The following is a 13,727-nucleotide window of genomic DNA, read 5'->3' as shown; positions in this document are numbered from 1 at the left end:
ACCGGTCGTCTCAACTGTGTTGGACGCTATTTAGTTCTCCAAATGGTGATGGAAATCAAAGGGTTATTTAATTTTTACCCCATAGAAACAGTACATGGTCTGTGTTCCTGGAGTTTGAGAACAATTATAAAAGTTAAAAGAATGACGTGTACATTTACATATATTTTACATATTTGTTTGGGCCATTAATAAAGTTGCTAAATTTGTAAGAGAATATACTACAATGTAAAAAAAAAAAAAAAAAAAAAACTCCAATAAAATCATTTCCTATTGTTTTATTGATGTATTACAGTTGTGCCCAAAAGTTTGCATACCCCTGGCAGAATCTGCTAAATCTTAATACTGTTAACAAAATAAAAGGGATCATAAAAATCCCATGTTGTTTTTTTTATTTAGTTCTGTCCAGAATAAGCTATTTCACATAACAGATGTTTACATATAGTCCACAAGACAAGATAATAGCTGAATTTATAAAAAATTACCCCGTTCAAAAGTTTACATACTCATGATTCTTTACACTGTGTGTCGTTACATAGATGATCCTCGAATGTTTTTATGTTTTGTGATAGTTGTTCATGAGTCCCTTGTTTGTCCTGAGCAGTTAAACTGCCCACTGTTCTTTAGGGGGATGTAAACTTTTGAACAGGGTGATCTGTGTAAATTATTATTTCGTTTAAAGATATTTTTTTTCCCATTTAGTACTGCCCTTCAGACCCTAAATAAGACAGTTGCTCGTCTCTCAGAAGACAAAATACTAAAAATTAGCAATTTATTATTATTATTATTTTACTAATTTTTGTTCATCTTCATAAAGGGTGCAAATATTCTTAAATTCAATTCACGCAGTTACTCGATCCAATAAGGTGTATCAAGAAATTTAGTGTACCTTTTTTTTTTTTTTAAGCCTCTTTCAGTAAAAGTTGCAGTTAGTGTATAATAACCCAGCAAATTAATTGTGCAAAATGTAAGGAATAATGCATAGTTTGGGGACGTGCTGTTAGAGAAAAATAATCAACGGCGTGGTGTGATGTGGTCTTAGACGAAGCCGAGTTACTGTTACCACCCTGAAGTTCATTATCTTCCAAAAACAGCAAGTGTTTTGCTCCTCTTATACCACAGCAGGTTGCCAATGATTAAATTTTTCAGTTTATTTAGGAATAACACACCATGCACGTGATCCAGACTCAGCATATTCTCTGTGCCATGAAGGAAAAGTGATGCTCTATTGATCTGTATGACCTTTTCAGTGACTGCTTGTTTTGGCGAGTCTGCTTGTTAGTAAGTGAAATGTCAAAAAGTCAGTGGCGAGTCAAAAAGTGGCTGTGAGGAATTCTGTGTGTTTAAGCTGTTTGTTCCAGCCAATATTCTACAGCAAACTGAATTTCCATTTGAAGAGATTTGAAGCACTCCCTTCGATCATGCGACAGCAAAGATTTCCTGAAGATTTTCCTGTGTCTGAAAACGTAAAGGAACAGCTTTACCTCTGAGCGTTACAAGGTGCTGTACTGTCAGAACTGTGCTGATTCAGATTATACCATTAATCAACACTATTTAACCCAATCAGATTTGAGCATTAAACTGTGTTTTGGTCTAGTGTCTGTAAGTCTATAAGACACAATGGTATGGTAGACTGACATTTCTGTTTCTTTTCTAAGCCATACCAGTGGCTATATATTGTGGTTAAACCATTTAATGTAACACTACGTTACGTGCTCTTCTCATTATGGTAGTCTTGTATACATCTAAGGTGACCTTCTGGACAATGTTTTGATCAATTTTGATCCGAAGATCATTCTACAATCTCATTATGGGCCGCTTTGCTGCTATTTATGCTCGTGTGCATCTCGTGATGCAAAACAATAGCAACAGTATCCAGGTACAAATGGCACATCTACAATCACCTCTACACTTCCTACAGAACGTAAATCACTTTATTGTTCTGAAGTAGTCAATCCAGCCTGAGGGAAAAACACCAAAGCAAGGTGCCAATGCCAACAGTCAGTCAGACAGGCTGCTGAGGAAAAGCCTGTGGCTAATGGTGTCCCCTGTTCAGTCCCTTGTTTTTCTTTACCCCAAGCTATTTGCTAAGTATCTGCCAAGTATGCTCACGTGACTGATATCTTGCCATATCTACAGTGCTGGTCTGTTGGTTGGTCTGGTCCTGTTGATGAAATGTCACTTCCAAAAGGTGTCTTTTCATCATCTGGTCCCACTGTTTGCACATGATGATGTAAAATCCATTGGCAAAGGAAAACAAGACTTGATTCTGTGTGTTTAGAGACCCTGAAGTGGGGATAGAATGTTAATGATGTTTTTTACACTGCTATATTAAACTGTAGCAGTGCTGCATTGTTGGAGAAAATGTGATCAATCAGTCCTCGCTTTTTTTTTGGGGGGGGGGGGGGGGGGGGGGGGGGGGGGTATACAAAGAAATGTGTTACTGGCAAACCTTTACTGTGGAATTGCTTATCATTGAATTGTTATTGAAGCCATGGACTTAGACTCTTATTTTTGAACAAATTGTGCTTTCTCCATGATATGATAATATTGATACTTTATATTTTATATTATATAGACCTATAGTTGTGTACCCCTGCACTGCTCACCTATTTGACTTTAACCTCTTTAAGGGCAGTTGTTATACCATTTATACCACAGCGCAAATGAATTCTCAAATATTATTGGTCCAAAGGTGTTGCATAATTTTCTGTAAGAGCAACTCTGATGGGTGCTCTGATTATGAGGCAAATTTTTCATTCATCTTCAGTAACCTCCTGAGTAGGTGAATCTGGAGCCTATCCTAGGAACACTGGGCATGAGGCTAGAATAAACCCTGCACCAGTCCATTTCAGCACACCATGCATACACACATTTACCCTCTCATTCAAACCTAGGGGCAGTTAGAGTCACCCACGTGAACATGGGGAGAACATGAAACTCCACATGGACAGTAAGGTTTGGACCCTGAAGCTGTAATGCGGTAATGCTACCTGCTGCACTACCATGTGTAAGGCAAATCACAGGTTTATATTATAGCACTCTTGCTAAAACATTTTTGATTCTATAGTATTAATCATTCAGACTGACTTGTATGCTAGACAGTCCACATAATCTAAGACTAATAATAAACTGAAAAAAAAATGCATTTAATAAAGAAAAACTTCTAATTGTTGAGATGGTTATATTTTCTGTAAGATGTTTGTTAACGTCTATGTAAGGAGTCTCCAGTATCACTGCTTTGTAATGGTTAGTAAGTTTTCCACCACTGGAGAGTCTTTGTGCATTTTCTGGTAACATGACGGGCTACGGCGGCATGGTGGCTTAGTGGTTAGCACATTTGCCTCGCACCTCCAGGGTCCAAATCCTGCCTCTTCCCTGTGTGTGGAATTTGCATGTTCTCCCCGTGCTCCGGGTGTTTCCTCCGGATACTCTGGTTTCCTCCCCTTAGTCCAAAGATATGCGTTGTAGGCTGATTGGCATGTCCAGATTTTCTGTAGTGTGTGAATGTGTGTCAATGGGTGTGTGCCCTGCCTTGTGCCTCAAGTTCCCTGGGATAGGCTCCAGGTGACCCTGCGACCTTATGTAAGATAAGCAGTACAGAAAATAGATGGAGGACAATCTGCATACTGTACTTTCTTTTGTATTATTAACTTCAAGAGAGAGAGAGAGAAAAAGAGATGCTGGTAATGGAATGACTGTGTATAGCTGGGACAACTTATAATATATAAGTTGTAGAAGCTGTGCACAATTTGATAAGACTAACTTATCTTGCAGAAGTTCTGCAACACTAAATGCAGCTATAAAAAGAATGAGTAAGAGGAATGAAACACTCCAGGATCTGTAGTAACATCTTTGGAGTGGTAACGGCCCTGTACGATGATTTCTAATCAAATCTAATACAGTATTGATGGGATGAAAGTGAATGTGTTGGGACATCTGATGGATCAGTGGAATCGCTGATGTATACTGTACAACAGTTCCCTTAGTTCACCTCAAGGACCACTATTAAAAAATTTCCTACATATACATTTCAAAAAGTTTGAACTCTTAGGGGTTCTTCAGTTGTGCATCTGGGTCATCTCTATCACAAAGGGTTCCATGTAGACCCCATTTGGGAAACTAAGCTTCATGATTATTACAATAAAGCCTTAAAGCACCCTTGAAGAACCACTTTTTTATTACTGTTCTATTTTATCAATCAGATAACTTGAGCTTCCGCTTATGTGTATGTGATTTGCTTAAACTTTCATTATCTTTGCAGACTAAAATTGGGTCTCCAGACAGCATCTGTTCCAGTTTTCGGATTAGGTCAATACTGTGAGGTATTCGGGAGTCATTTCATCAGCTCAGAGAAGAATGAGAGAGCGCGACAGCAGCAAAAGTAAAGCAGCTGCTGCTTGCTTTTCCTGTTGTAATAGCTGTGGCTCTCTCCACCTGAACTTTAATTCCTGCCTCAGCAATTCTGCCATGCAGTGATGCATGAAACTAAATGAGACAGAGCAATTACTGTGTATCTGTTTTCCTGCTTTGCTCTCTTCTAGTAGGTGTTTGTGTTTGGTTGGGATAAAGAATGGCATTAACATTAGCAGCTATGGTGCCTATGTAATGATGCCTTGCATACAATATGACTATTCATAGGTAAAGTTACCATAGTGTTATTCTACATGTTGTAGCTGGTAATCGTCATGCATTAAGTCAAGGGGTATTTAAAAATAAATAAATAAATTGAAGGTCCAGCTACATAAAATTCCTCGCTTCAAAAATGTCCGAAATAGCAAATAACTGAACCAAAATAAATGAAGGGTGACATGAAGGGCGCTTTACATTACCTCTTTTGACTAGCACCATGAACAGCTAGTTCTCTGTTTTGTATTTGATGCAGAGATGCATAAATGCACACTTCTCTGTCTAAATATCTTTAAACATTCTAGTCTTGTCGTCAAAGTTTTTTCTTTTGTTTTTTTGACAAGCCAGGTTGTCACTTTTCTAATCAGACCAGATCAGATCTGTGACAGTATTTTTTTTTTCGAGAGCTAGGCTAAATACACTCAAATATTTTGCTCCATCAGATGATAACCGCTATTTTAAGTAATTTCATGGAATGAAACAATTTATCCTAAAAACCTATTTTTTTTGTAGAGACAATGTAGTTTGTAAAGAGTTTCTGTACTTCGCTGACAAACGTCCCTCACGGCTACATGTATAATTTGAATATTCATGTTTTTGAAATACGGACATTTAAAAACTCCGGGTCCTTCGTGAAGAATTGTATATTTTCCTAAATTAAATAATAACTTCCAGGTTTGCTAGTATATTAAGAAGCAAATCTGATATAAAACGGAAAGCGGATCAGGAACATAAGCATGGATATAGTGTAAGTGAGGAGGAATGATGGCGTAAATGAAGAGAAACAGATAGGAGCACTGCCATGGAGATTAGTTTTGGATTCTTGTGAATAAGACCTTCAGGATATGGATCATTTCCAGTCCTTAAAGCTGCAGATTCCATACACATTTTTGGTTCATAGATGTAAAAATGTCATTTAAATGCTCAATAGCTCAATCATAAGTTGGATACTAACATTTCATCATGGTTCTGCTCATCCTAAAATCTTTTTTCTTCGTGTTTGCCTGCTTTGTCATGCCAATAATCCAAGCTTCTCTTCCTCTGACCCACTTTAGGGCATATACTGTACAACACTCACTGAGAGGGAACTCAAGCAGAATGTCTTTTCAGTATGTGCAGTCATCTAGTTGGTGCTGTGTAAATGTTTAAAGCTCTTATGGACGTATTTCCAGCTCCAGCGTTTACTGTCAGAATGTTAGAAGTGTGAATAAGAGGCCATGAGATGTAAGACAAATGCTCAGGGTTTTGTTTTTTTTATCTTCAGGGTTTTTAGCTCACTCTGTAGTCATTTTTTATGTGGGAGGTGATACAGAAATGATGAAGCATGTTATACTGTGGTCTTCAGAATTACTGGCACCCTTCATAAAATTATTGTATAAAATAAACATTGCATATGAGGATTCAAATTTCCCATACAAGCAATATGAGAAGTGATTCATTTTTGTTCTAAAAAAATAAAATAATAATAATAATAGTATTTTCTGTCAATTTTATTTGAGAGAATGTGTTTTATTTTTATGAGCGTGAGGTCCAACTTATGACCATAGATTTTGGTAGTACAGGATGAAATTAATAATACCCTCAAACAAAATTTAGTCCAAAGTTTATCATGCTTGACTTATGCTATAGGCTACTATCTAGTGATTTTATAGAGTAACCACATAATCTGCAGTTCAGAGTCGACGAAATACAGTCATCTAACATACAGTCTAGCAACTCTTTCTCAGCCTTCACAGGATAACCAAGGTCACACGCATTTCTGATGTATGGACATTATCCACTTCATAATCCCCTTGACAGCATAATTCTCTCTCTCAATCTATACTATATATATATATATATATATATATATATATATATATATATATATATATATATATAATATATATATATATATATATATATATATATAACAATACATTAAAAATACTTTACTAACCCCTTACTTGCCCCTACTCTCACACCTCTAATCTGTGCACTTTGCTCCTCTAGCACTCAATTAAACATCTTGCACGGTAGCACTACTTGTATTGTTCTCTGCTTGATATATCGCTTTGCTTGTATTTCCTCATTTGTAGTCGCTTTGAATAAAACCGTCTGCTAAATGAATAGATGTATAAAACCATTTCTATTTTCATTTACATCATAGCCACACTGTGTGTACTTAACGTTTTGCCTTTCTGTGTGGAAACTTATTAGATTTCACTCTCCTCCTCCTCTGGAAGTGTTCACAGAGAGAGTGCATGGGTCAGCTTGATTCCTGTCCCAGTGGACCTCTATTAGCATTTGTTGCAGTTCCTATTTTTGATCACTAGGTGCAACAATAATTACAGCTCCAAATGCCACGACTGCTCAGCATCTAGGCGACCAAATCAATAGAACATCGGTTATATCTGTCAAATAGCAGCATTTTTTTTTTTTAAATCGTTGCTCACTCAAAACAAGTAATTCTCATTTCAATGGATTTTGAAATGTATAGAGTTGTGAATTAAGAATTAAGCCGTTTGTCGAATGGCTGATCTATATGTCGGGGTTCTCACCCACCTGCCCCTATGGATGAGCCTCTGCTGGTGATATCTATCTTATTTCAGTGGAAAGTACCTCACAAGCCCATGGGACTGGGCGGCAGTGTCTCAGCAGCACTGCATGATACTTATCTGCAATCTGCTCCACAGGCTGTGTGCAAAAGATACCATCAGTAAACAGAGCAGCGGATAATGTTTCATAACAGCTGTGCTGTGTGGGTGCATGAAGGGCTATTATACTAGAAATGTAGACTAAAACATATAACCTTTTCGAAAGATTCAATACTCTAAACTGAGTATATTTTCTACCTCCTCTGTCTGTCTGTATAGTAATCTGCAGTAATGCTACAGATCACTATGTAATGTACATTACAAAGCATCGTTATTAAGCATCTCTGTTTTCCTCCTACTCTGCAGTTCCCTTAGTTCCAGGCAGTCTAGTTTATTTTCAATGATTCTACTCACTTCCTGTTTGCTGGGACGCCATATTGTTGTGCTTGTCCTTCGATAAGATTAGGCCTGGCTAGCTGCTGCTAATTATGTTACTGCATCCATCACATGTGCATGCATACGGATGTTATTACGTCAACATATCTGTTGGGAATAGATGAATACCGTGGACTCATATCATCTGAAAAGGCAAACACAGAAGGTAATGCAAACTGGATATATTGGAATCAAACGTGATTGGTCAGTGTTATTGGTTTATGTGCTATGTAGAAACTCTGATCTTAATCATACATATTCCCCCAATCGCTGAGTGTCTGCTTATTCCTCTTCGTGAGTTCGAACAATATTCTCTGCAGATGCTTTCTGAAACTGCACACCGTCATGAATCCACTTGTATGTGACACTAATTTGGACGAGTCTTTAGGCTGGCATCGCCTCTGGCACACCGAGTCGCATTCTTGCTCGTGTGTTTGTCCTTCAGTGGGTGTGCGCAGCAGGGAGTGGGAGAGACGGCTGTTTGATTATCCTGATCTGCTGTTTGATTCAATCCTCCAGGGTCTCTGTGGGCCTCCTTCTTTCTTCTTAATGCTCTAAACAAGACCCTGGTTTCAATCTGATACATGTTGGATTAGAATCACTGGCAGTGAATCAAAGCGAATGCGTGTGGGCGTGGGTGTACGCATGTGGTCAAGCAAGCTGCGTGAATTGCACACGTCAAAGGCGCTGTTGTGTGAGAACCAGATACGCAGCCTCTTATTATTTCCTTATTCATACGGTATGCACGCGTTGTGAAATTCGGATGCGTTTTTCCCAGCCTTTACTTCAGGAAATCCTTGAGATATTGTATTTTATTAAGGGGAGGGGAATCAACTTTAATCGAGATATACCAAATCAACCAATAATGCAAAAAGAAAAACATTATAAGAGAGAAGAGGGAAAAGGATAGGAAAATATAGCTCCACTAGTCAGAAGGGTTAGCATTGCTTTGTGTGCCAGATGGGACTCTTTGAGGAGGTGTGGGGAAATATTTAGCGAGGATCAATAAAGCCAGTCGTTGTGCAGCAGCTCCTCCTCGCCTCCCAATTCCTGGCTGGATTGATGTGTGCCAGACACTCTTCCAGGCCCTGTGGAGTGCTTAGAGCTTAGCCCAACTTTGATATACTCTCTGTCTGGTCATTACAGCTAATCCCAAATGAGCCTTTTTATAGATAATGTTCCCGACAAGTGACGTGACCAATTTCTGCAGAACAGCCTTGTGTTTCCTTGAAAGCATCTATGACTAGATAAGGTACCTCTTGGGATTTTGCCTGCTAAAAGTGCTATTTACAAAACAAAACAAAAAGCACAAATGACACACACTAGCAGTTCATTAATTCTGTAAGGAATAACAGGGAGTGTTTTTTTATCAGGAAATACACAATGACAGGTTTGTGTGATTTGATTTATTTTCCTAGTACAGCTGTACGTTATTCCTCTTATACTGTAGCAATTTGCTACTGCTAACAAATTTTTGGTTATTTAAGAATGACGTGCACTTTTTATCCATTTATAGTTACATTTAATGTTGCGGAACCCTGAAACGAGTTAGTTTCTGTTATCACTTACATTATAGCAGTCTCTAAGGTGTTTTTTTTTTTTGTTTGTTTTTGTTTTTATAAAAACAGGCTTGTTGTAGATTAACTGTAAAACAGTGTCCTCCTTTCGGAAAACGTTAGCCATTATTACACGAAAAATAACGTATTATAAAGAGCCGATTCATATAAACCTGTGATCTTATTTAGAGTCGGGACTAATGTACTTTAAGAGCGGCTCTTATGGGAAAATGAATCAACACCTTCTGACCAATCAGAATGAAGAACTCAGCAGCCTTGTGCTATAAGTGCTAAACAAACCACTCAGTAAGACTATAAATATCGACAGTGTGATTTAATAATGAATGAAGGCCTCTGTTCTGATCTCTAAGGTCATGGGTCAGTCTCTACTCCATCTTTTTGAACTGCTATTCGTTTTACAAACACATACACACAAAGCGCAGGCTGTCTGTCACAGTGAGTAGTGTCTGGTTAAATCCCTTTGAATCCCTTTCTGTATATTTGGAGTTTTGTGCACACTGGTATTCAAGAGGTCTGGTGTCTGAGTTCATCTTTCACTTTATCTGCAGGATTGAAAAAACGTACCAGGAAGGCATTTGGGATACGGAAAAAAGAGAAGGACTCTGATTCCACGTAAGTTGAATTTTGGATCCAGGATATGAACCACTCTTTATAAGCTGGTGTGTATTGCAGAATTTTTTTAATGTAATAGAGCTGAAAGTTGGTATTAAATTCCTCACATGGTTCATGTTTGTCTTTGAGAACTGCAACGCTGTTGTCCATACAGCTGTTAAGTCAATACCTTCTCTAAACAGAATGATTCTCTGCTAGATCACTACCCAAAATTGCTAATGTGTCGCGAATGTAAGTTGCTTAAGCGGACTCTCTCATGCACGGCTGATGATAGAAAGCACGCTCGAATGTTTTAGGGCGCGTTAACTCGACGAAGTGAAGTGTTTTCAATCCATTATGGACCAGTAGCTCCAGCCGCAACCTACATTTTGTGTCTCTTTGGATGTGTAAGTGGGTTTGTGTTCAAATCCAAGGAACGGGTATTTGAGTGTAAAACCGAGTTTGGAGAGCAGGACACATGTCTCTCTTTTTCTCTTTTTCTCTCTTTCTCTCACAGAGGTTCACCAGATAGAGAAGGGGGAGTAAGTACATCTTCGCCAGCTTTTGTTTGAATATTACAGATCATTTTTTCCTCAATGGTGAAATTTCAGATTTGAAGTGTAAATTGTGGTGAAAGGTTTATAAATAGCTTTTTAGATATCATTTTGTTCTACATTCATGGTATTAATTTTCCTTTATGCAAGAAATATTTTACCTTAAGCACATAAATCTTTAAAAGTACTAAGTAGCTTGATAAATATGAAATTATTGGGTAAATGCTAAGGTTGTGAAAGCTGAATCATCTTCCATAAGCTGACATTTATTTTAATTTCCTGTTCTATGGGCTTCCACAACAGGGCCAGCAATCAGCACTAAAACATGTCCTGAGTGTAGTCATATAGTCAAAAAAGAACCCACAAGGAACCACCACCCTGCACATTTTGGTATTTTCCCTACCTTAATGCACCCAATTCAACTTACAATGCCATGCATAAGTATTCACCCCCTTCAATCATTTGATTTACACAATATTTATTAAACAGTTATTCATGCAAGGCATTGTAGTTCAGGCTTGCTGATTAGTTGAATCAGGTGAATCTATGGTACAGGGGATAAATTTAAATAAAGTATAGTTTTTTTGTAATGTACTAATCCCTAATTAATTAGTAGTACTTTGTGCCATGCAGGTCACTATCACCTAATTCGTTATACAGTTTAATGCTGACCAGATCTCTCCCTTCTTCTTTAGAAATTCAGGAAAGGGCCATTTCATTGGTTATGATCCTTTTGTCCAGGGTTAAATCTTTTCGCAGTATAAATTGTCAGTGTCTCTCGAAGTCTGTCTCTTTCTCTTTCGCCATCCTGTCCTTTCCAAAGTTGTGTCTTCTTTAGGTAATTCAAATACTCTCTCTCTCTTTCCATTGTGCATTTAATTCCTCTGTAATAAAATATTCATAGACATGTCTCGGGTCAAATTTTTACTCAGTACATCAGTCTGAGACAGAAAAAGTACTAAAATGTGTAGGGTGGTGCTACCTCAGGACCAGGACTGAAAAACACTGATCTAGCTCGAATGTGTTTATAAAGTTTACTGGATGCGAATAAATTATGTTCTGTAACTGAATTCTGCTTTGATTCACTCATAGCCACAGAAGAAGAGCAATGGAGCTCCCAATGGATTCTACGGCGAGATTGACTGGGACCGATATGTAAGCAATTAGTTTTTCATTAAATTAGTAGAAAGTCTTAAAAATATATCTGCTTATTCTCTCTTCGTGTTTATTATTCAACTCTAATTGAAAGGAGATTGATATATTGGTAGACTGAAATAAAAATGAAATTATTTGCATACAGTTCAGTGCAAAAGTTTGCAAAACCTTAGGACAAAATGAAGAAGACAGAAATTCAATTTATACCCACAGAAACTTTAGGGAATTAATTAATTTAGCGAATTACGGTGAAATATTAACACCTTAAAAATCTAAATAATCTAAGTTCAAAAGCTTATATATCACTCTTTCTTTTCAAAATATGTCTTGCCTCATGTTTCAGATTAACGTCTTTCTCAGGGATTAGAAACGATGTATTTTTCATTTTTGATTTAGAAACAATATTTTTTACAGTCATGCTCCAGCCCTCCGCACCCCTTAGTTGGAACCTGGAAATAAAAGAATAATTAATAATGTTCTTTACATGATATAAGTTATTAACTATTAACTTATACGAAACCTAGGGTATAAATAAAACCAAATGCTGCGTTAAACCAGAAACGGGTACTTATTTTTAACATTTCCAAATGAAAACTTCTTCAAAGCATCTATCGTCAAAAACCCAGCTACATTGACTATCTTCATGGAGTTCTTCAGGAACTTAGGCCTCTTAGGAAAATGTTTTCTTGACATCACACCAGAACAGAATTTTATTATTTTTGTATTAACCAGTTACAGATCAAATTTTCACTCTGGAACAATTTTCTTTCTTTGCATTTTTCATTATGTTCAGTCAAACAATCTGTTCTTTTTTTTTTTTTTACCCCATAGCATTTCTAGTCCCTGGTCTTGCTGCTGGCTCACATTTCATTTTGAATATCTTGGAATTCTATTACATGTGCATAAATTGTAAAACAGAGGCACATTTCTTTTTGTTATTAAAATCTATATATCGCTATCTGGACCTGGTAAAATCACTTTAGCTGACTCTTATTGCTGTATGTTATAGAACTCTCCCATGGTGGATGATGAAGGTTATAGCATCAGACCAGATGAAGATGGAGATATCCTGACCTGCATTTATGCCATTTGAGGAACCATTTGATTAGAAGATCTTCTATATTAGTTGTCAGTGTCTGGTACATATCATAGCACTTGCGACAAATGTATAATAGTGTCTCTGCTTTTTTGTTCTGTTTGACCAATGATGACTTCCATCCTCGAATGCAAGTGCTTTCCTTAACAGCTAACTACCAACCCCTAAAGACAAGTCCCACTTCTTCTCATCCAGTGAGTCTGAGGAAGAGGAGGACCACCGCAAAAAATTTAAGATCAAGATCAAACCCCTGCTTGCTGACAATGCTGAGTTTGTGGCTCCTTCGGTAGATGAATTAAAAGCCTCCATAGGCAACATAGCTCTATCTCCTTCTCCTCTGGTGAGTCTTGCCTATGTTATCTATAATTTATTGTCCATATATGGTATTTCCTCCTGTCATCCACATTGTTGCTTTGTTTTTAATATTTTTATTGCTGCTCATGCTTTTTAGTTAGTCTAGTGTATGAGAAATATCCGTTCTGATACTGATGCTCATTCATACCACATCACTTTTTTATTGTACTGGCAGTAAAAACACTCAGGAATGCATGAACTGATTTCATGCACTATTTGGCTTAATTATAGATGCTCCATACATAAAAGCAGTGATGGTACAGCTCTCTGCGCTGCTCCCTGATTAATGAGCGAGTCTCAGGGAGTGGCTGCAGCTTTTGGACTCTTCACCCCTTACATTTCCTCATTTACTGAGCCACATGTTGACAAAACCACAAACCCGCATGTCTGTTTTGGCGACTGCTGATGTTGAGTCAAACATGCAGGAGACACATTTTTTGAAGGTCAGGTGCTGTCAGTGAGCTTGTTTTGTAGCTGTTTAACAGATGATGATGATGATGATTATCAAATGATTACTGCTTACTCAAGTTGCATACTCATTCACTGAACTAGGTACTAAGACATTGGCTGAGCAAGCCGTTTGTATATGAATATAAGTCTGTAATTGTTTTGACTTGATTAATTTCTGATGAGAAATATCCTTGTGTACAATCCCAACGAAGTTTCACAGAAGTTGGGACGCTGTGTAAAATGTAAATGAAAACAGAATGCAATGATTTGCAAATCTCATAAACCCATATGTTATTCATAGTAGAACAGAGAA

The 13,727-nt window shown here is 37.5% G+C and overlaps 1 protein-coding gene across 13 annotated transcripts in view; it reads left to right on the top strand.

The window, feature by feature from the left end:
- sgip1a (SH3GL interacting endocytic adaptor 1a) overlaps nucleotides 1-13,727 on the top strand; it is an 83,097-nt gene that overhangs the window by 36,112 nt on the left and 33,258 nt on the right. For all 13 annotated transcript variants that reach the window (XM_053683798.1, XM_053683799.1, XM_053683800.1 and 10 more), the window contains exons 3-7: nucleotides 9,763-9,826; nucleotides 10,323-10,347; nucleotides 11,452-11,514; nucleotides 12,524-12,578; nucleotides 12,769-12,950. In XM_053683798.1, coding sequence (XP_053539773.1) covers nucleotides 9,763-9,826; nucleotides 10,323-10,347; nucleotides 11,452-11,514; nucleotides 12,524-12,578; nucleotides 12,769-12,950 — 389 coding nt within the window. The remainder of the gene's footprint in view (nucleotides 1-9,762; nucleotides 9,827-10,322; nucleotides 10,348-11,451; nucleotides 11,515-12,523; nucleotides 12,579-12,768; nucleotides 12,951-13,727) is intronic.

This window comes from Ictalurus punctatus, chromosome 11 (genome assembly GCF_001660625.3).
Source record: "Ictalurus punctatus breed USDA103 chromosome 11, Coco_2.0, whole genome shotgun sequence".
NCBI lineage: Eukaryota > Metazoa > Chordata > Actinopteri > Siluriformes > Ictaluridae > Ictalurus > Ictalurus punctatus.
This window is presented reverse-complemented; position numbering and strand designations above follow the sequence as displayed.